The following is a 22,622-nucleotide window of genomic DNA, read 5'->3' as shown; positions in this document are numbered from 1 at the left end:
GGTTGGCGGATAGGCAACAAACAGTAGGGATAAATGGGTCTTTTTCCAAATGGCACGCAGTGACTAGTGGGGTACCACAGGGATTGGTGCTAGGACCCCAGCTATTCACAATATACATTAATGATTTAGATAAGGAACGAAATGTAATATCTCCAAATTTGCAGTTGACCAAAAACTGGGTGGGAGGGTGAGTTGTGAGGAGGATGCAGAGAGTCTTCAGGGTGATTTGGACAAGAGTGAGTGGGCAAATGCATGGCAGATGAAGTATAATGTGGATAAATGTCAAGTTATCCACTTTGGTAGCAAAAACAGGAAGGCAGATTATCTGAACGGCTATAAACTGAGAGGGGGGAATATGCAGCGAGACCTGGGTGTTCTCGTACACCAGTCGCTGAAGCTAAGCATGCAGGTGCAACAGGCGGTAAAAAAGGCAAATGGTATGTCGGCCTTCATAGCGAGAGGATTTGAGTACAGGAGCAGGGATGTCTTGCTGCAATTATACAGGGATTTGGTGAGGCCACAACTGGAATATTGTGTGCAGTTTTGGTCTCCTTATCTGAGGAAAGATGTTCTTGCTATAGAGAGAGTGCAGCGAAGGTTTACCAGACTGATTCCTGGGATGGTGGGACTGATGTTTGAGGAGAGATTGAGTCGGTTAGGATTATATTCGCTGGAGTTCACAAGAGTGAGGGAGGATCTCATAGAAACCTATAAAATTCTAACAGGACTTGACAGGGTAGATGCAGGAAGGATGTTCCTGATGGTGGGGGAGTCCAGAACCAGGGGTCATAGTCTAAGGATACGGGGTAAACCTTTCAGGACTGAGATGAGGAGAAATTTCTTCACCCAGAGGGCGGTGAGCCTGTCTAATTCGCTACCACAGAAAGCAGTTGAGGCCAAAACATTGAATGTTTTCAAAAAGGAGTTAGATATAACCCTGGAGTCTAAAGGGATCAAAGGGTATGGGGCGAAAGCCGGAACAGGCTACTGAATTGGATGATCAGCCATGATCATAATGAATGGCGGAGCAGGCTCGAAGGGCCAAATGGCCTACTCCTGCTCCTATTTTCTATGTTTCTGTGTTACTTACATGACAACAGACTACACTTTAAAAGTACTTCATTGGCTGTAAAGTGCTTTGGGATATATTGAGATTGTGCAAAGCACCATATAAATACAAGTCTTTCTTTCTCACAATAACTGTGCCTTGTCAGAAAACCCAGGGGTCAGGTCTGAGACTATAGCAGGCAAGAAAATCAGACTGGCGCAAACCTTCCAACTAAAGGAGCCTAGTTCCTTTGGGAACCAAAGGTCAAATTCTTCTTAAAGCTTGGCATTATCTGGAAAACTGAGGCCAACAAGCGTGCGAAGGCCAGTTGGCTGAATATATTTGTTTCCAATGTAACAAAAATTTTCAAGCAGCAAACCCTGTCTGCTGCTTTTAAAAGCAAAACTGAATTCATTTTGTCAACATAAATAATCCCAAGCTTTGAGAGAAAGTTAATGAAGTTAAAGTTTTTTTGGAAGGATAAAAAGGTTGAGATGTGATGATGAACCATATCTGAACTGTTTCCAACAGCTACTGAAAACCAACACAACAGGGACAATAAAAGTGCTCAGACATGGTGACCGTGTCTTGGACATTTTTTTCTAAGCTATCTTGTGAAATTTGGATAGGAGTTTCATTTTGCATGAAGTCTTAAAGCCAAAAAAGGATCCAACCTCATTCACGTTTCCTATATCGGAAAAACTAAGGGCATAAATGTGAACTCAGTGTTCAGCAATCCAGAATGTACCCAAGTCGAAGCAACTAAAAGCAAGAAAAAAAACTGGTTTGTACAAAATTAACAGTTATTCAAAACAATTGTGTTAATGCATGGGGTTTTATTGGGTGGGTGGGTGGGTGGGGGGAGGGTGTTGGGGAAGAGGAGTGGTGGGTGGGGGAAATAGAATACTTTAAAAGAATGACATGCATCACTCACTAAGCCAGCAAGGGCAACAGTTTCAAAGTTTTGTCCGAAGGGAATAAACGGAATAAGACTCCAACCCGGAACCCATTTTCAAAAGTGCAGAACAAAAGCAACATTACGAGAATTCAGTACGGACAGAAAGCTTTTTGCTCCACTTAAGTGGACAAACATTTCAGTCAATGCCATTATCCACGGTGACACTAAACTGGAGAAACGCAAACTGCACCACCACCTCGAGCAGCTTCTGTCAATTGTAGACTCCTCCCGGTGTACAAGGACCACAGCTGGGTGTCAATGTAAGGCATGTAGATACAACAGTCTCTGATTCCACCAAGTCGAATCCTCTATTTTATGGTCACTGCAGGCTCAACTTTAACTCGCACTCTTGGTCTTTTTCTTCTTCCCCTTGTAGGTGAAATGCTTGAGTGGATTCTGTTTCATAATTGGCTAAAAAGGAAAACAACCAACTTTTATATTGATCTTCCACAACACCAACAGCACAATCCACCTTCTATTCATTTGTGCCCTCCACACTGCAGTGCAACAAACCCAAATTTACCAACCACTAGTAACGTGCATCAACATAGTTAGCACCTGATGACAAAACGATCCCATGGACTGCAGCAATTGCTACTGCGAGATAACTGGACTATTAGCCAGTTGTGACTAATTAATTAATTATAAGATAGCTTCCCAGATGCATTAAGAATCCTCATTTGAAAAATAGAGCTGACAATTGTGGCGGGAAAGTGAAGTTAATGTAGAAGTTCAGGCTTGAGGGGCCATATAACCTCCTGCTGTTCCTATTTCTTCTGTTCTCATCGTCTTCATTCACCTCATCCATCAGCACCTCAGATAAAACTCATCACTTACATGAGGATCGTCTCTCAAGGCAATAAATGAGGTGTTCCAGGCAGATAATCTAGAACAGTACACTTGCAAACCAAACTTATAAGACTTACTGTATCTCATCTTCAACTGGAAGAAGCTTTGTAGAGAATGCACGTTTAATCATAATCTTAGGAATCAGACAGCTCCTTACTGGCTTGAATCTTGGGCTACGACTTCCTTATTCAGGAAAATACCCCTTCATTAACCCCACCCCTCAGCAGGTCGAGCAGCGTCCGTATAGAGAGAGAAAGACAGATTTCAGACAGGTTTCAGGTTAGTGACCTTTCATAAGAACGGTCATCGATCTGAAATGTTAACCATCTCTCTTTCCAGAGATGTGGCCAGACCTGCTGACTATTTTCAGCATTTTCTGTTTTTATTTCAGATTTCCAACATCTGCAGTATTTAGCTTTTTTGTGCTGGATAATAGATCTCCTGCTCTCCACCTTTCTTTCCCCTATCCATAAACATTACCTGCATCAAGGATATGTAACAACTCCCAAAAAGCAAAATAAGCCAAGTGGACAACATTGTGGGATACATTCACAATGCAGATGTGCTGTACTCGGATCCAGCACACTTCAGTTACATTATATGGATGACTATTGAGAAAAGAACCTGGCAGGTTAATTTCGTACAGCTGGACAATGCTGATGATTTGAGTGGGTATAAATGACACTGACTTCCAACTAACAGTAGGTCCCTAAAATGGACTTCGGTTTCTCGGTTTTTTCTCACCTTAATTTTTTTCTGGGTGTTGCTTTTCAGGATCTTTCTCCGCCTCCTTTTTCTCTTACTGATGAGGGGGTTAGCTATTCCTTGGAGTGTTCGGGGAACTGGCAGGGTCAAAATAAAAGTCATTTTAATGGTTTTGACAGCTGAAATCAGAAAACTAACTTGAATTAAAATATTCCTTTTCCAGCTTCACTGATGCAACGGGTGGCACAAACAGCTGGAGGTAATAACTGATCTATGATGTATATTGGTTGGCAGCGTTAGTTTGTGAGCAGCACTCTCGCCAGGTCCGAAAGTCATGATTTCAAATTCCGCTCCAGAGATTTGAGCATATCATCTAAAAATGACACAGCAGTACATTCATGAGTGCGACATAGTTACTGCCTTTCTGATCACATGTGGATCCAAGGCCCTCTCAGGTGAACATGCAAGATTCCATGCCAGTAGAGAATGAGCAGGGGAATTCTCCCAGCCTTTATCCCTCAATTGACAACACTAAAACTAATTATCTGGCCACTTATTTTATTTCTGTTTGTGGAATCTTGCTTAACACAAATTGGTGGGTTCCCTACAGGACAAGGGACTTCACTTGAAATATACTTCATTGCCTCTGAACTGCTTTGGGATATCCTGAGGTTGTGACAAGTGCCATCTTAAGGCAAGATCTTTAATCTGTGTTCGTTTAAAAAAAAAGACTGGCTAATCACCCTATTGCTCAGGAAGAGCATGTGTAATCTATGCAGTCAACCCATTTTGTCGCCTGAGAAAATGCTCCCCAACTCTTGAAGCCAATTCACACTATCCACACAACTCCACTATTGTTTCCAAACCTGCCGTTCTCTACCAGTTATATTCCTTTATCGCCAACAGCACCCAAACCTGCTCCTTTGTGGCTTATGGGCGTGCCTTCATTGCGTCCAGGTATTCTGAATCTTCCACCACATTAAAATTTGTTTGCCATTCCACCCACTAAATTCCTCTCAACGCTCTTTACTTCATATTGCTCATAGACCTAATTCTATATGACGATTATTTCCGTTCCAAGTCAAAGAACAGAACAGATTTTTTCCCACAATTTCTCTTATTACTATTCTTGCCAACCCCCAACATTTATTTCTCAAAAGATCTGGCAGGATAACTTGTTACAGGGTAGGGTAGAGAGAGAATGTTTTATGCTTTGTTCCACCTCGCACATGCAGTGCACGAATAACTGTAGAATTACACTGCAGCTATCGCAATTTTGTCAGATTCGGTCAAGTACATAGGATGTGTTGCACTGATAAAAATACACAGGAAACATCAACATTATCACTGCTTGTCCTGTCCTTCCTTTCCCCTCCATTCTGTCTCCTTTTTATTCCAAGTTGATGTTTATTTCTACAAAGCATACTCATCAGCTTTCCTTCCACAAATCTTTTTCACTCTTAAGCTGTGCCTCTGCAGTTGCAATGTCCAGTCTCATGCTGGAGCTGACATTGTACAAAATTGGACTTGAGTTCGTTGAGAATCATGTGCTAAGGAATTGAGAGTTATGACGTTCAAGACCGAGCTGGTCACTGGAAGAACTTCAACACTCTCAGGCAAATGAAGAGTGACAGTGTGCACTCCAGCCAGTCAATAAGGCGTCTGGGCACCAGTCCAGGGAACTGGACTTTCTGAAGCAAGTTATTTCAGACAGTTTTCCAGGTTGAACTATTTTTTCCACTGCGTGATGCTCATGTCCCACATGACTGTGCACTAAAATCCTGGGGACCCCCACCGCCAGGATTTAATAAATGAAAGGTAGGATCTGCGTAATTTCACTAATTATGCCAACAGCAGGTACTGGCATCAGAGGTGTGGAAAATTTACCCTTAAATATTCTTACACACCCTTCACTGATAGTCTCTACACTATTGTTACTTCATTTCAATGCACATGATTTGTAAATGGTATCGTACACAACAGCACCAAATGCCTTCCTTCCAACACAGATCACTCCAACCAGTTCTGCATTCTGGAATAGCAATGTCTTTACTCCAGCAGAGTCCAAACTCAACAGGGATGGGTCCTTTACATCCAGTGTGGGTCACTGGCCAGGTTACTCACTCAGGTAATCAGGTACGTTTTTCAGATGTGGCTTCACAATTGCTGGGTGCAAAGGTTTATCGTGTCGTAACAACTGAAAGTCTCGAGGATTGTCCTCAAAGTAGGTCTACAAAACAGAAAACAAAGTTCACTGAAAAAAAATTAAACAAAGATGAATAAAAAAACTATTTTCCCCCACAACTTTAGTTTTCCTGTAACTTCGCCAATCTGATGTTTTTTCATTCCAACGGAAGTTCAAGAGAGCTTCACTGTTTCTCACCTTCAGTCTCTCCGAGTTGAGCAGTTCCTGTTTGATTTCTTTGAGTCGAGCCTCTTTGATCGATTGTTTTGTAATTGAACGCATGGCATCCTGGAAAGAGATAAAAATATTAACATTAACAGCAAGGACAAACACAAAACGCCCACCAAAACCTCCAAATGAATAGCAGAAATGTCTATTGAAGGGAAACTTTGATTTATATACCACCTTTAACATAATAAAATTGTCCCAAGGCACTTCAAAGGAGCAAGAACCAAACAAAATTTGACACCAAGCCACATCAAAGGAAGTTATGACAAACCTGTACAAAACACAGGTCCGGCTTCAACTTGAGAATTGTGTCCAGTTCTGAGCACCGTACTTTCAGAAGGATGTGAAGGCATTAGAAAGGGTGCAGAAAAGACACACGAGAACAGTTCCAGGGATGAGGAACTTCAGTTACGTGGATAGGTTGGAGAAGCTGGGACTGTTCTCCTTGGAGAAGGTGAAGAGAAGATTTGATACAGCTGTTCAAAATCATGAGGGGTCTGGACAGGGTAGATCGGGAGAAACTGTTCCCATTGGCAGGAGAATCGAGAACCAGAGGACACCAATTTCAGGTGAATGGCAAAAGAAGCAACAGTGACAAGAGGAAAAGCTTTTCTCATGCAGCGAGCACTTAGGATCTGGAATGCACTGCCTGAGAGACTGATGCAGGCAGATTCAATTGTGGCCTTCAAAAAGCAATTGGGTAATTATCTTGAGAAAAAATCTGCAGGGCTACGGGATGAAGGTGCAGGAGTTGGTGAGTTGCTCTTGCTAACACCTGGCACTGACACGACAGGTTAAATGGCATCTTTCTGTGCTGTAACCATTTTCTGATTGTGTAAGTAGACAATCAAAAACATTGTAAAAGAGATAGGTTTTAAGATGCGTCTTAATAGAGATAAGAGAGGTGAAGAAGTGGACAGGTTTAGGGAGGGAATTTCAGACTTAGACAGAAGGCATGGAGGCATTCAAAGGGGAGATTCAAGAGGTTCAAGGTAAACATGTGCCCACAAAGAATAAGGGTGAGGCGGCCAAATCTGGAGCCCCATGGATGTCGAGGAGCCGACAGGGTAAGATAAAGGCAGAAAAGGAAAGCTTATGTCCAACACCGAGAACTCAATACTACAGAAAGCAGAGAGGAGTATAGAAAGTGGAGGGGTGAAATCCAAAAGAATATTAGGAAAGCAAAGAGAGGGCACGAAAGAATATTGGCAAGCAAAATCAAGGTGAACTCAAAGATGTTTTCTCCGTACATTAAGGCTAAGAGCATAACGAAGGAGAGAGTAGGGTCCATCAAAGACCAAAAAGTTAACCTGTGTGTTGGAGCGAAAGATATTGGTTCGGTTCTTAATGAATACTTTGTGTCTGTGTCTTCACAAAAGAGGGGGACGATGCAGATATTGTAGCGAAGGAGGAAGAGTCTGAAGTATTGGATGTGATAAACATAGGGAGAGAGGAAGTATCAATGGGAATGGCATCCTTGAAAGTTGATAAATCACCAGGGCCAGATGAAATGTATCTTAGGCTCTTAAAAGAAGCGAGAGAGGTAATAGCAGAGGGTCTGACCATCATTTTCCAGTCCTCAGTGGATACAGGTGTGGTGCCGGAGGATTGAAGGATTGCTAACATTGTACCTCTGTTTAAAAAGGGAGCGAGGGATAGACTGAACAATCACATGCCAGTCAGTCTAACCTCAGTATTGGGCAAATTATTGGAATCTATTCTGAGAGACAGGATAAACTGTCACAGGTTGATCAAGGATAGTCAGCATGGATTCGTTAAGGGAAGATCTTGTTTGACCAACTTGACTGAATTTTTTGAAGTAACAAGGAAGATAGATGAGGGTAGTGCAGATGATGTGGTCAACATGGATTTTAGCAAGGCTTTTGACAAGGTCCCACATGGCAGACTGGTAAAAAATATAAAATCGCATGGGATCCAGGGAAATGCAACAAGGTGGTTACAAAATTGGCTCAGTGGCAGGGAATGAAGGGTAATTGTTGACAGGTGTTTTTAGCGACTGGTGGGCTGTTTCCAGTGGTGTTCGGCAGGGCTCAGTACTGGGTCCCCTGCTTTTTGTGGTGTATATTAACGATTTGGATGCAAATGTAGGGGGCATGATCAAGAAGTTTGCGGATGATACAAAGATTGGCCGTGTGGTAGAAAGCGAGGAGGATAGCTGTAGACTGCAGGAAGATATTGATGCTCTGATCAGATGGGCAGACAAGTAGCAAATGGAATTCAACTTGGGGAAGTGTGAGGTGATGCATTTGGGGAGGTCAAACAAGGCAAAGGAATATATGACGAATGGGAAAATACTAAGAAGTGGAGAGGAACTAAGGGACCTTGGAGTCAATGTCCCTGAAGGTAGAAGGACAGGTCGATAAGGTAGTTATCGAGGCCGATGGAATCCTTTCCTATATTTGCCGAGGTATACAATATAAGAGCAGGAGGTTATGTTGCAACGGTATAACTCACTGGTTAGGCCACAACTTGAGTACTGTATGCAGTTCTGCTCACCTCATTACAGAAAGGATGTAACTGCAGTAGAGAGGGTACAGAAGAGATTTACAAGGATGCTGCCGGGACTGGAAAAATGCAGCTGTGAGGAAAGATTGGATAGGCTGGGGTTGTTCTCCTTGGAGAAGGCCGAGGGGAGATCTGATTGAAATGTACAAAATTTTGAACGGCCTGGATAGAGTGGAGGTCAAGGGTCTATTCACCTCAGCAGAAAGGTCAGTGATGATGGAGCACAGATTTGAAGTGTTTGGTAGAAAAATTAGAGGGGAGATGAGGTAAAACTTTTTCACCTCGAGGGTGGTGATGGTCTGGAACTCACTGCCTGAAAGGGTAGTTGAGGCAGGGACCCTCAACTCATTCAAATGGTGTCTGGATATGCACCTCAAGTGCCGTAAACTGCAGGGCTACGGACCAAATGCTGGAATTTGGGATTAGAATCGGTGGATCGTTTTTCCGTTGGCACAGACACAATGGGCCGAGTGGCCTCTTTCTGTGCCTTAAGCTTTCTATGATTCTAATGGTGGAGCAATTAAAATCAGAGAAGCTCAAGAGGCCAGAATTAGAGAAACACATAAATCCCAGAGGGTTGCAAGAGCTGCAGGAGATGACAGAAAGAAAAAGCGGTCATGCCATGGAGGGATTTAAAAATTGAATGATAATTCTAAAAAAACATTGAGGCATTGCTTAAGAACACTGAAATTCTCCCAAGTGTCCTGGCCAAAGATTACCCTTTAATCAACATCACTTAGTCTTGTGGGAATTTGCTGTGCGCAATGGGCAAATTGGCTTACACATTTCCTACATCACACATGACTACACTTCAGAAAGTGCTCCATTGGCTGCAAAGTGCTTTGGGACATCCGACAATCATGAAATGCAAGTCTTTCTTTCTTCTGTTTCTTTTCCGAAGATGGGGCATGAATGGAACTGCAAGAACTGAATGAAGAGCTGCCCTTTTTTGTCTAAAAACTCTGCAGAAATTTCTGGAACTGGTTGCCAGTTTGTATCACTGATTTTCCATGAGCCAAAGCATGACAATGGTGTCTGGCACTCACTATTTTTTGCAAGGGTTATCAGTTCCTTTCAGAACACAACAGCAGCACATCCATTCCGAAGACCGCTCAGTATGATCAGCTGCATTTTAATATTCATAGGAGTACAACTGTGACTTGACATGGTTAAATTACATATTTATTCAAAATGAAAATCTCAAACAAATCTGAGACAAACTGGAAAAGACAGTGCAACAGGAACCAGCAAGTTCTGTGCCCTCTGTGATCACCATACCTTACACCGATAGCGGAAGCCCTCAATCTCCTCCAAGCGAAACTGGTAGGGTTTCAAAGCACAGTCGAAATTCTCTGCCAAAGTAAAATATTGAACATTAAAGCCATTCCTGGACGTTGCTCATAGATCACTGGATAGTGAGAGAAACGCTCTTCATCACGATGGAGGATAAAACACCAGGTTTTGGGAGGTGGGGGTGGGCTGTGGTTAACAGTGGAAGCAGCAACCATGGTGCAATCAGTGGCAGAACTTAAGCTACAATTTTCTACATGATGTCTTATTTTCTTGCTATCATCCAGGTGCAAGAAATAGGTTTTTAACCCAGCAAAGTGTGACACATTCCTGCACCCCATTTATTTCCAGCAAATGACAGAAAGCCTATCAGATGAATACATTTCACAGCAACATGGGAAGCACTTGGTGCGGTCAGGGCTCTGTTCAACACTGAAAATGGCTACAATAAGATTTGTAACTGAGCCACTGCCAAACACAAATCGTGGAAATAAGCATAGTACTTGCACTTGTGACTTTTTTTTATTCGTTCATGGGATGTGGGCATCGCTGGCTAGGCCAACATTTTTTGCCTATCCCTAGGTTACCCTTGAGAAGGTGGTGGTGAGCTGCCTTCTTGAACCCCTGCAGTCCATGTGGGGTAGGTAGACCCACAGTGCTGTGAGGAAGGGGTTTCCAGGATTTTGACCTCGCAATGAAGCACCAGCAATCTAGTTCCAAATCAGGATGGTGTGTGACTTGGAGAGGAACTTGCAGGTTGTGGCGTTCCCATGTGTCTCCTGCCTTGTGCTTCTACATGGTAGAGGTCGCAAACTTGGAAGGTGCTGTCCAAGGAGGCTTTGAGAGTTATTGCAGTGCATCTTGAAAAAGTACACACTGCTGCCACAGTGCACTGGCAGTGGAGGAAGTGAATGTTGAAGGTGATGGATGGGGTGCCAAAGAATCGTGCTGCTTTGTCCTGGATGGTGTCGAGCTTCATGAGTTTTGTTGGAGCTGGACTCATTCAGGCCGCTGAACAGTATTCCATCATACGCCTGACTTGTGCCTTGTAGACGGTGGACAGGCTTTGGGGAGTCAGGAGGTGAGTTGCTCACCACAGGATTCCCAGCCTCTGGCCTGCTCTTGGAGCCACAGTATTTATATGGCTGGTCCAGTTAAGTTTCTTGCCAATGGCAACTACCAGAACGTAGCTGGTGGGGGAATTCAGTGATAGTAATGCTGTTCATCGTCAAGAGGAGAAGCTTAGAGTCTCTCTTGGTGGAGATGGTCATTGCCTGGCACGAACGTAACTTGCCACTTACCAACCCAAGACTGAGTGTTGTTCATGTGCACAGACTGCTTCAGTATCTGAGGACTTGCGCATGGTATTGAACACTATGTAATCCCTAGCCAACAACTCTACTTCTGACCTGATGATGGAGGTAAGGTCATCGATGAAATAGTTGAAGATGCTTGGGCATAGGACACTACACTGAGGAACTCCTGCAAAGATGTCCTGGGGCTGAGATGTTTGGCCTCTAATAACCAGCAAAGGTATGACTCTAACCAGTGGAGAGCTTTCCCCCAATTCCCATCAACTTCAATTTTGCTCAGGAACCTCGATGCCACACTCAGTCACTTGTTGCCTTGAGGTCAACTTTCATCCCACACCTTGAATTCAGTTTTTTGTCCATGTAATGAAGATTGGAGCCGAGTGGCCCAAGTGGAACCCGAACTGAGCATCGGTCAGCAGATTATTGCTGAATAAGTGCCCTTTCATCGCAGTGTTTTTGACACCTTCCGTTGCTTTGCTGATGATTCAGAGTAGACTGATGGGGCCGAATTGGAGATGTCCTTCTGGAGACAGCTTGGCATTTTTCCACATTGTTGGGAAGATGCCAATGTGAAGGCTGTACTGAAACATTTTGTCTCGTTCTGGAGCCCGAGTCTTCAGCATTACAGCATGGATACTGTCAGGACCCATAACCTTTGCTGTATCTTGTGCCTTCAGCCGATTTTTGCTCTCACGTGGAATGAATCTAGTTAGCTCAAGACTAATGTGTGTGATGCTGGAGACCTCAGGAGAGGCCAGATAGATTATCCACTCAACACTTTTGGCTGAAGTTGTTTGCAAATGCTTCAGTCTTGTCTTTTACGCGGACATGCTGGGCTCCCCCATCGAGGATAGGATGTTTGTTGAGCTTTCTCCAGTTAGCTGTTTAATCGTCCACCACCATTCACGACTGGATGTAGCAGAACTGCAGAGCTTTGAGCTGATCTGTAGCTTGTGGGATTGTTTTGTTCTTTCGCATGCTGCTTCCTTTGTTTAGTATGCGTGTCATCCAGTTTTGTAGCTCTTCCAATCTGACAGCTCATTTTTAGATATGCCTGGTGCTGCTCTCCTGCACTTCTCGTTGAACCAGGGTTGGATTCCCTGACTTGATGGGAGTGGTAGATTGAGGGATATGCCAGGCCATGAGATTACAGATTGTGACTGAACACAATTCTGCTGCTGGGGATGGCGCCTCATGGATGCCCTGTTTTGAGCTGCTACATCTATTCTGAGACGATGGAGCTTATCAGCGTGAAGGCGGGACTTCATCTCCGCAAGGATTGTGCAGTGGTTACTTGAACGGCTGGACTGGTAACAGCAAGGCCAAGTAGGTTTTTTCCCCCCATCTTGTTGGTTCTCTCACCATCTGCTGCAGCCCAGTCTGGCAGATATACGAGCATATGAATTAGGAGCAGAAGGAGGCCATTTAGCCTCTCTAGCCTGTTCTGCCATTTAATAAGATCATGGCTGATCTGTTTGTCTCTGGAATTCCACACTCCCATCTATCCCCGGTAACCTTTGATGCGCATGCCTAACAAAAATCTATCTACCCTATCCAGAGTACATTCTGTGCCTTATCTACCCTCAGTGCTTCTTCCAAGTGGTGTTCAACATATCGGAGTACTGGTTGTGGGAGGTCAGAAGGTGGTTATCAGCAGGAGGTTTCCTTGCCCATGTTTGTTTGACTTGATGCCAAGAGATTTCACAGAGTCTGCAGTCAGTGTTGCCAAAACTACTTCCTCCTGACTGTATCCTATTGTGCCACCACCTCAGGGATTGTGAGGGAGGAGTCTGGGATGTTGGCTGTAAGGTATGTCTTGGTGAGCATGACTGTGTCAGACTAGTCTGTAGGACAGCTGGGCTTTGCAGGTTTGAGAGCATTGACAGGACTTGAAACTTCTCCCCTCTGTGAGGAAAATCTAGTTTCAGCTGGATGTTCGTGGCCTTGAGGGACAAAGCTTTACATGGGGAATTCCAAATACAGATTTACATTCAATCATTCTGCTCCACCAGCTAAGAGAACCAAATTGTGACCTGACAGCAGACACAGCATTTCAAGCAACAGAGCAGACAGGATAAATGTTAATTCTATCAACCTCCAGTTAGTGCTTCCTCCACGTGCTGTAGCAGTGGCAATTCCGTATGAGACACAAAGGTCAACGCTGTACCCTGGTTATCCACACGGGCCGTCCTAAGGGAAAAAAATCGAAATAGAATTCCAAAGATACAGTCTATTCTCAATAAAATATAAAAATAAACACCACCAGCTTTATGGATACTTTCTGGTATGCTAAACACAGCCAGGTGACCAATGGCAGTGCTAAATAGTTGGCAGTTACACTACTACACCCAAAGAGAAGCTTGCAGTACACTGGATAATCATAAGACCATGGCAGCTAAGAGGGGAGCAAATGTAAGATTGACAAAAAAAAATGGGAAAGATGCTTGGTGTACAAGGGCACATTAGACCTCACCTGCCAACACGATGTATGTACGATTCCACTGTGAGTGGGAAGTCAAAGTTAATGACATTCGACACATTCTGAAAATCTACCCCTCGGGAGACTCCATATTCACGATCCTTCACTCTGAAAAAGAAGGCGAGAGATCTGGTAAATGTGAATATGAGAAAATGCTCCAGTCAAGGCGACACAATAAACGAATCTCCATCTCTGTGACAGAACTGAAGGGGCTTTCATATATGATGGAGCTGAGGACCACAGAATGAAAGCCAATGACTCAGTTCCCTTAGGGTTCTGTACAGAGCATGCTGGCTTTGTCCCAGGTGAGGTAAGGGTCAGCCAGACATTATAGAATGGTTTTGGAGAGAAAGGCAAGTTATGAACCAAAGAGTGGCATTTGACATGCTGGAATGAGCTGCAAATTAGAGCTACACATGCCCGCAAGATGCAAAATCCCGTGCCATCAGCAGACTCCAGGCTCAAAGAGAGGAAAGCCCAGTCAAGATCCTCAAACTCCCATTAAATTGGAATAACGAATCTGGCAAAAATCCAGGATTTACAAGAACAATTACAGGTCATTTGGAAGTTGTAATCCTTTGTCGAAAAGCACCAGACTTCTGACTATTAGAATAGTTATAAGGCTTACTTTGCTCCTTTGCTGTGCTTTTTCTTGCTCTTTACCCCCTCTGTGCTAGTGGCATCCGTCAGAACATGCTCATCTGTGGCAATGATGTAATCATAGAAACCCTGATTGAACTGACCAATGATGTGGCACCTGATGAAGAGACACAGTAAATAAGGAACACCAACAATGGCAAAATATTCCCCCCAGCTTCACTGCTCTCCACATTCCAAAGGCAATCACCTTTCCTCCACATCGACACCTTGTAGCGAAGAGGCCGCTGCAATCGCTCCTTATCCCAACATCCCACCACGCAAAAAAACACGCACCTCGCAAAGATACAACCAGGAATTCTTGGGATCTCAGCTAATCTGATCACATGGCACAAGTGGAGGCAGTGAGGCAGTCTCTCTTTTAAAGCCAGTTTCTTTGTACAATTCACAAGTTACCAATATGTGCAACTGTTTTTACCCATGCTGATTATTTTTTTGTGTCGCTGGTCAGGACGCGCGAGGATGGGAACAGAGAAAGTGACAGCCACCCACTCACCAGGAAAGAAAAACAGAGAAACACATTTATCCAAGAGATGCTATACCTGGAGTGCACTGGTAACTCTGAGTTAAGGACACATGACAAGATGCTGAACTGCTCCAAGAATAGCTTCAGCCGGTAGCACCTGTCGATGGAATTCACAAAAATAATGGTCTTGCCACGGACAAGGGAGAGTTTGAGTAATGTGTAAATCAGCAGGAATTTCTCTTCTTCCTCGCATTTAACGTGGTACTGGGTCAGCTGGGAGCTGTCTGGAAGCTGAGACTCCTGCAGCTTCAGAATCACCTATCGGGGTAAAGAATATCGGGTTACAGTGCAGCACCAAGATACAGGCCAGGATGCACTCCAGTCTGCCTGTCTGCCCATGCCCTCCTCACGAATGAAGCGTTTGTGTCTGGCTTTCGCTTGGTCGCATTTCTCTTAGTACATACACAAGGAATTAAAAAAACAGCTGCATTCAGAACATAGTACGTGTTTCACTGCTCAGATATTGACTATATTTCTACAATCTGAATATTGAGACACATTGCACAATCCACCCGACAGAGAAAGAACTTCTATTTATATCGCACTTTTTATATTCTCAGGACACCCCAAAGTCACGAAGTAAATTAATCACTTTTTTAAGTGTAGTCACTTTTGCAAATGCACCAGCCAGCCATGTTGTACACTCAAGGGCCCACAGACAGTGCTGAAATCAACGACTTGCTGACCAGTTTTGGGTCAAGATGGCTCAGGGAGAAATGTTGGCCATGACACCAGGTGACCCCCGCCCCCCACCCCCGTTCTTTGAAAAAGTTCAATTGGATCTTTTAATGTTCATTTGAACAGGGAGACGGGGGCCTCAGGTTAACGCCTCATCTGAAGCTCGGAACACTCTCCTCAGTCCCGCCTGAAGCCGAGAATATGTGGTCAGGTCCTCGAGTGGGGACGGAAGCTAAAATTTCACAATTCAGAGGCGCGGGCGGGTGATATCTCTCAGCCAATGCTGACACTGAAATTCTCGTGTAGGAATCTTTGAAAAGATTTCTTACCGGGTTGTGAAGTATCAGCTCCTTCAGGGCCTGAACATCCTCATTAAATGTGGCTGACATCAAGAACGCTTGATAAATCTTTGGCAGATGCCTGCAAGCAAATAGAATAAGCCTGATGGACATGACTCCACATTCTATAGCAGTGACCCCGATGGGCCTCAATGTTACATTTGCTGGAACATGGGTTATGATTTGCAGAACAGAGAACAAGAGGGGCCAGGTACTGAGCTCGTTTGCCCTCAGCAGGCAAATATCGACTCCAGTGCACAGCTGCACGAAAGCTTTTCCGGACAGTTTGTCTGGGGGAAGTGGCACTCCTCTTACTGCACAAGCACCAATCCAGATAGATTGCCCAGGGAGCAGCACTATCAGCAATGGTGTTGTCACAGAGCATATTTGGCACATTGGTGCTAATAAACTGGAGAAGAAAAGCAATGGCACCGTGTAATATGCTTCTTATGCACTGCTCCTAAATCAGCACCTCAAATCTTTCCACCAGTAACAGACTCCACAACCAGGAGTTCCTGTGAGAAATGCCTTCTTACGTCAGAGCCCATGGTTAGATGAGCCGAATGCTATAACTATGTGTTGCAGTTCTAGTGCTGATCATCTGTGGGGCAGTCTTTACCATCCAGAATAGGGTCCAAGAAAAGTTCACAGAGACAAATTTCAAGACAAAAATCTAAATTCACGCAAACAGCTCTTCAAAATACAAAGGCAGGTGGGAAGCCAAGCACAAAATAAAATAGAATCATAGAATATTACAGCACAGGAGGCGGCCATTTTGCCCATCGTGTTTGTGCAAACGCTCTGCAAGAGCCACTCAGATAGTCCTACTCACATATCTTTTTCCCCACAGCCATACAATTTTTTTCTTTTCAGATTATTATCCAATACCCTTTCGAAAGCCACAATTGAATATGCCTCCACCGCACTCTCAGGCAGTGCATTCCAGATCCCAACTAATCGCCGCCTGAAATAGTTTTTCCTCGTGTCGCCTTCGATTCTTTTGCCATTCACCTTAAGTCGGGGTCCTCCTGTTCCTGAACCTTCCACCAATGGGGACAGTTTCTCCCGTCTACCCTGTCCAGACCCCTCATGATTTTGAACCAAGAGGAGTCTGAAAAAAGCTACTTACCCGAGCAAGTTCTTCAGGTCATTTTCAAACCCGAACGAGAAGAGCAGATCAGCCTCATCGATCACCAGCATCTCCAGTGAGGTGCACAGGTTCAGGGTGTGCTGCTCCAAATGTCGCAGAATACGGGAGGGCGTGCCAATTACAATGTCAGGCTTCTCCATTAATATGGGCCTGAAAGAGATAGTCAATTCTGAGAAGGTGCACGCAATAAGATACAAAAGAGAACGGTGCCCATGATCATGCCCTCATAATTCATACCTCTGTGCAGATATATCCGCTTGTCCAGAGACATCAGCCACTCGAACATCCCGCACACAACACGACGTGAGCTGTCGGATCATCCGCTGCACTTGCTGGCCCAGCTCCTTCGTGGGAACCAGCACAAGGGCTCGCACTGCCTGCTCACACACTGACTAAGGAGAGACAAAAGGGGTTTTAAAAAAAGTCTAGCTTCATCACTGACATCGTACGTACTATCCACTCCACCGCCAGTCAGCAGCAGAAACAGACAATTTCAAACCTGCACACTTGGTTCCTGCGCTGACTTCGCTGTGCAGCATCAACAATTCCTACAGCCGCTGCTGCTCTGCAGCAGTGAATGAATTCAGTTATATCTCCCTGAGCGACGCACTGCCAAGGATGAGGAATTATAACGCAGAGGAGTAAGAGAGGTACGTGCAAAATGGCAATCTCCAATGCCACTTGCAGATATCAGTCAAGTGATAACGAGAAGCTCAGATGGGAAGCAGCGAATCAAAAATAAATCTTGGCTTCAAGTGCAGTCTGCAGCGATACTCCCTCACCCCAGAACCCAAACCCAGTGCCCGCACATACATATGGAGCCTGTCCTAACAGCGACCCCAGAAAACACCCATTAAACTCACCACCTGTGGAAAGAGAAGCAGAGTTAACGTTTCGGGTCAGTGACCCTTCTTCGGAACTGACAAATATTAGAAAAGTGACTTTTCTAATATTTGTCAGTTCCGAAGAAGGGTCACTGACCCGAAACGTTAACTCTGCTTCTCTTTCCACAGATGCTGCCAGACCTGCTGAGTGAATCCAGCATTTCTTGTTTTTGTTTCAGATTTCCAGCATCCGCAGTATTTTGCTTTTACATTAAACTCACCACGTTGGCTTGCATTCGCTCACAAAATCAGATTCGTAAACCTTAAAAATCAAGACAAATAAAGCCGATGCAGGAGTATATTCACCTTTTTGGTGTTAAGAAGATGCTCAATGATGGGAATTGCGTATGCTGCAGTTTTTCCAGACCCCGTACGTGCCCTGGCCAAGAGGTCCTTTCCCTCCAGCGCCAAGGGAATGGCTTTTTCCTGGATCAAGGTTGGCTTGGCCCAGTTGAGGTTAGCAATTGCCTAACAAATGTGGGATATAAAGCTGCTTATCACTCATATTGTTCACAATGTGCATGGACTGCCCTGCCCAGCCTGCATCTTCCCAACACAAAGCCACGCACACACTCCCTCTCTTCCCACTCCCTCACTCTTCTCCCACTGGATTTGACACACGATTCTGTCAGACCCTGTGCCATTCCTATTTTTCGATATTTTGAGCATACTGCTCATGAGTTATCACACAAATGAAGCAGAGTGACAGTGCTGCCGACAGCCTCATCATAAACACGATATTCCCATGCAGTCAGGCATCTGTGGTGATGGGTAATGAGCTGCAATTGCAGTTGGGATTTCTCAGCTCTGTCCCCAGCTTTCGTGATCCAGAATGACTGATCTCACCGTCTCCCCTCACAACCCCTGCCCCTTTGCCAAGCTTCTCTCTCAGCCCAAGACCCACTCCTGCTGTCCCCGCACATCCCCTCCCCCCCCATCCAACAAATCTCCAGGCCAAAGCCCTGACTCGCGCCCCCTGCCCCAAATTTTCACTGCAGCTCCCCCACTCCCTCTGCTCTCTCCAACCCGTCTCCTCCCCGCCTATCGCCCTCTCTTTAACCTGCAGGAGCCTCTCCTCCAGTCCCATCTCGTGGAACCGCAGCTTCTCCGCCGCCATCTTGGTCCCTCTGACGTCACGCGCGTCGTCCCACTGCCCCCTGGCGTCGGCGCCGAGTAACTGCAGCAAAGAGCAAGGTGAGAGCAGCAGCTGCATCTTTGAGGGCAAGTTCTCAGCGTTTCCCATGGCAAAACAAATGCTTCAAATCAGTCTCTCAGTATCTGAAAGCAAGAGGCAGCTTCACCACTTCAGTTCGAGCTGACTTTTTCCTGTCACTCTGCTACTTGCCCAGCTAATAGTCAATTCAGCAGCAGCAATTTGCAATTCAACTTGATATGGAAATTCTGAAATGCAAATATTTCTCTGCACTGCAAACTGATCTCAATGCAAAATGGCCAAATTTACTGTGTGTAGAAAATTCGGAGGGTTCAAGAATCAGCTCAGAAGCTATAGAGCAAAAGTTGAATAGTCTGAGAGATGAAAGTTAATGGCATCAGTGTGAAGTTCTGTATGTAAAAAGTGGAAACAGCCCTGGAATGAAGAAGAAGATCATGATCAAATTGTGCAGGGTTCTGGTCAGACTGTATCTTGAATACTGTGGGCACCAGTGGTAAGCAAGACAGAGACGACATTGCACAATTGGAGACAGTGCAGAGAAGGGGCAAAAATCCGATCCGTGCTGCTTCTTCGACAGAAACTCCCAAACCCATGATCTCCACCGCCTCGAACAAGGGCAGCAGGTGCATGGGAACACCACTCACTTCAGGTTCCCATCCAACTCACACACTATCCCGACTTGAAAATATATCTCCATTCCTTCACTGTCACTGAGTCAAAATCCTGGAACACACTACCTAACAGCACACCACCAGGACTGCAGTGGTTCAAGAAAACAACTCACCAGCACCTGCTCAAGGGGAATTAGAGATGGGCATCAAATGCTGGCCTTGTCAGCAATGCTCACATCCCATGAACAAATAAAAAAAAAGTCTGAATTATGAGAAAAGTCTGGAGAAACCGAGATTCTCAGCCTGGAAGGGGAGGCATCTGCAAGATAGCCTTAGTGATAATAAATAGTAATGAATTGTGTAAAATCAGAAATATTACTTTAAATTAATTTGTAAACAGGAAAATTATATGACCCTCAATTAACCGATGCTTGTGGTGTAAATGGATTGCCTTCTTTGTCTGGATATGTGTTTGCATCTTATGGCAAACCTCCATTTTAACCTTGACACTTTTATTTTACAGAGGGCTTGTGTTTGATTCTCTGCATGGAAACCTTCTGAAAGTGGACGCTCATGGCAACATCTTGGTGTGTGCTCATGGCTTCAGATTCCTCAAAGGGTACGTCTGACAATTTCAGTTTCCTGTAGCAGTTCCATTCGTGTGACATGGGTTTTTACTTCCCATGCAGAAGACCTGGTTCTGTGACAACAGTTACAAAGTAAGCTGTCCAAACAGTCTGGACTGCTGAAACTTGCTTTTTACCATTTGACACAGAATGCAGTGGTTTTCCCTCTGGGCACCAGCTGCAGCCTGGGGTCAACGTGCAACATTTGCTGACCGTAGGGATCTTTAAGAACCCTTTGCCCTCAGTATCCATTATTGTCACTGTACAAACTTGAAGGAGATCGGTGAACACAAAAGTCTAACATAGGTGCTGTAGCACTCAGAAAGGTCACTCTGAGGTTGTCTGCGGGGAGCATGTTGGGTGGGATGTGGGGTTGGGCAGCAATCTGTAGGATTGAAGGGTGGGGTGAGATCTGATGATGTGGAGTAGGGCTGCTAGAGTCTGTGGTTGTGGAGGTTAGTCACTACGCTGTGGGAACTGAGGTGGGTGGGTGCTGTTACCAGAAACATGAAGCAATCTATAAAAACATGGAGTGCAGACAAGAGAGGTTCAGTGTTGTAAAAGCGAAAGGAATATGTGTTTTTGGTAATGAACTATTGCAATGTTGGATTTTTCAACTTTAAACACAGAAATGCTTGATGGGCACAGCTGCCTTTGCTGCTCTAGAAATAGTAATAAGATCAAAGGAAATATCATTCCAATTCCATCACTCCTTGTATTCTGAATATTCTTTACATTATTCACGGAAGGAGGTTTCAGATGCTCTGCAGAAATCAAGTATGCTACGGACGTGGTTCACCACAGATTCATACAGCTGTGTAAAGAATAGATTTGCGATATCCTTTGTTACGACCAGTTGAGAAAGAGGTCTAGGGTTCCCTTTCAGCCTTCACCTGGTCTTATTGTAACGCAAGCTCGAGGAACAGCATCTCATCTACCGATTAGGCACACTACAGCCTGCCGGACTGAACATTGAGTTCAATAATTTCAGAGCATGACAGCCCCCCATTTTACTTTCATTTTTAGTTATTTTTTCTTTTTCTTCTTTTTTTTTTACATTCTTTTTTTACATTTTTTACAATTCTTTTTTTTGCATTTATTTCATTTCATCTTCGTTTGTTCAGTTTGCTTACCCACTGGTTTTTTTCAGGTTTGCACTTGCTGCTGTTCAATATTCAGTGCATTAACACCTAATCTGTACGAATGCTTTGTCTTTCAACACACCATTAACATATTGTTTGCCTTTGCTCCATGACCTTTTGGTCAGCTATGTGGCCTGGTCCAATCAACACCTCCTTTGTTATCTCTTGCCCCACCCCCACCTCACTTGCTTATAACCTGTGACTTTTCTAGTATTTGGCAGTTCCAAAGAAGGGTCACTGACCCGAAACGTTAACTCTGCTTCTCTTTTCACAGATGCTGCCAGACCTGCTGAGTGGTTCCAGCATTTCTTGTTTTTATTTCTTACTGTAACAGGATTTAATTTAAAACACACTGTGTTTTGAGCTCCCCCTTGGTGAATCCTTGTTCACTGCATTCCAATGTTAAGACAAAGGAACCACCACAAACAGGCTTTCTTAGGTTTAAAGAAGAAAAGTTGAAATTTATTAAACTTAAACTCTAATTCTGTTAACACCTACGGATACACGCCGCACCCCACGGTAGCATGCATACGCGATACACACATGCAAATAGAGACAGAAAAGAGCAAAAGAAAAATAAAGTAGAAAGGTTTGTGGCGATATCTGAAGAGTTTTTATGACGGGTCTTCGAGCTCACTTTAGAGTCCTTGATTGTAGGTAGATCTTGCTTTTCGTTGGGGCCCAGTATTCTTCTTAAACCTGGTTCGTTGGAGGAGACTTTTCTTTCTTGGGCTCATGTGTCTTCAGTGGATTCAGAGGCTTGTGAGAAAGAGATGGGAGCAGACAGGAGAGATCTTCTCAGTCCAGGAGCAAACAGCTTTCTGCCCAAACTGTCTGTACAAATTCAAAAAACTGAGATTGCCCAGCAGGTTAGTCATGTAACTAGCTGGTTTGCCCATGTCCGTTTGTGTATTCAGCCATCTTAGCAGTCAACCTGGAACGCGAGCTCCCCCACCTAAGTAACAGTAAAAGTTTAAAACCACTGTTCATGACAAAATTAATGTGCCTCATTCTAGGCAGGTGGGGGCCTAACATGACACCTTTGATTCGTGATCAACTGAATTAGCATAATTTTTGTATGAACTGGAATCTTTGTCTTTTGGATGGTTAAGGATACAAATCTCACTTTAAACTCTAAAAAGCATTTGAAAGGGTTTCAGTGGGACCAGCAGCATTACGGGTGGAGGTAGAAATGGAAAGAATCGGCTGTGGGGTTTCAAGTTGAACTCAAAGTCGAATAAGGTACTTAAGTTGC

The 22,622-nt window shown here is 44.4% G+C and overlaps 1 protein-coding gene across 1 annotated transcript; it reads right to left on the bottom strand.

Moving 5' to 3' along the window:
- Window positions 1–1,853: 1,853 nt before the first annotated feature.
- On the bottom strand, window positions 1,854–18,953 carry ddx56 (DEAD (Asp-Glu-Ala-Asp) box helicase 56). Its single transcript, XM_068023223.1, has 14 exons — window positions 18,875–18,953; window positions 18,121–18,282; window positions 17,168–17,322; window positions 16,910–17,080; window positions 15,772–15,862; window positions 14,781–15,022; window positions 14,210–14,338; window positions 13,576–13,689; window positions 13,198–13,292; window positions 9,778–9,851; window positions 5,944–6,033; window positions 5,685–5,790; window positions 3,600–3,697; window positions 1,854–2,417 (listed from the first exon to the last, which is right to left on the bottom strand). The coding sequence occupies exons 1-14, from the start codon at window positions 18,929–18,931 to the stop codon at window positions 2,343–2,345; spliced, it is 1,659 nt and encodes a 552-aa protein (XP_067879324.1). The 5' UTR covers window positions 18,932–18,953; the 3' UTR covers window positions 1,854–2,342.
- Between the last annotated feature and the right edge of the window lie 3,669 nt (window positions 18,954–22,622).

Source organism: Heterodontus francisci, chromosome 47, assembly GCF_036365525.1.
Source record: "Heterodontus francisci isolate sHetFra1 chromosome 47, sHetFra1.hap1, whole genome shotgun sequence".
NCBI classification, from domain to species: domain Eukaryota; kingdom Metazoa; phylum Chordata; class Chondrichthyes; order Heterodontiformes; family Heterodontidae; genus Heterodontus; species Heterodontus francisci.
This window is presented reverse-complemented; position numbering and strand designations above follow the sequence as displayed.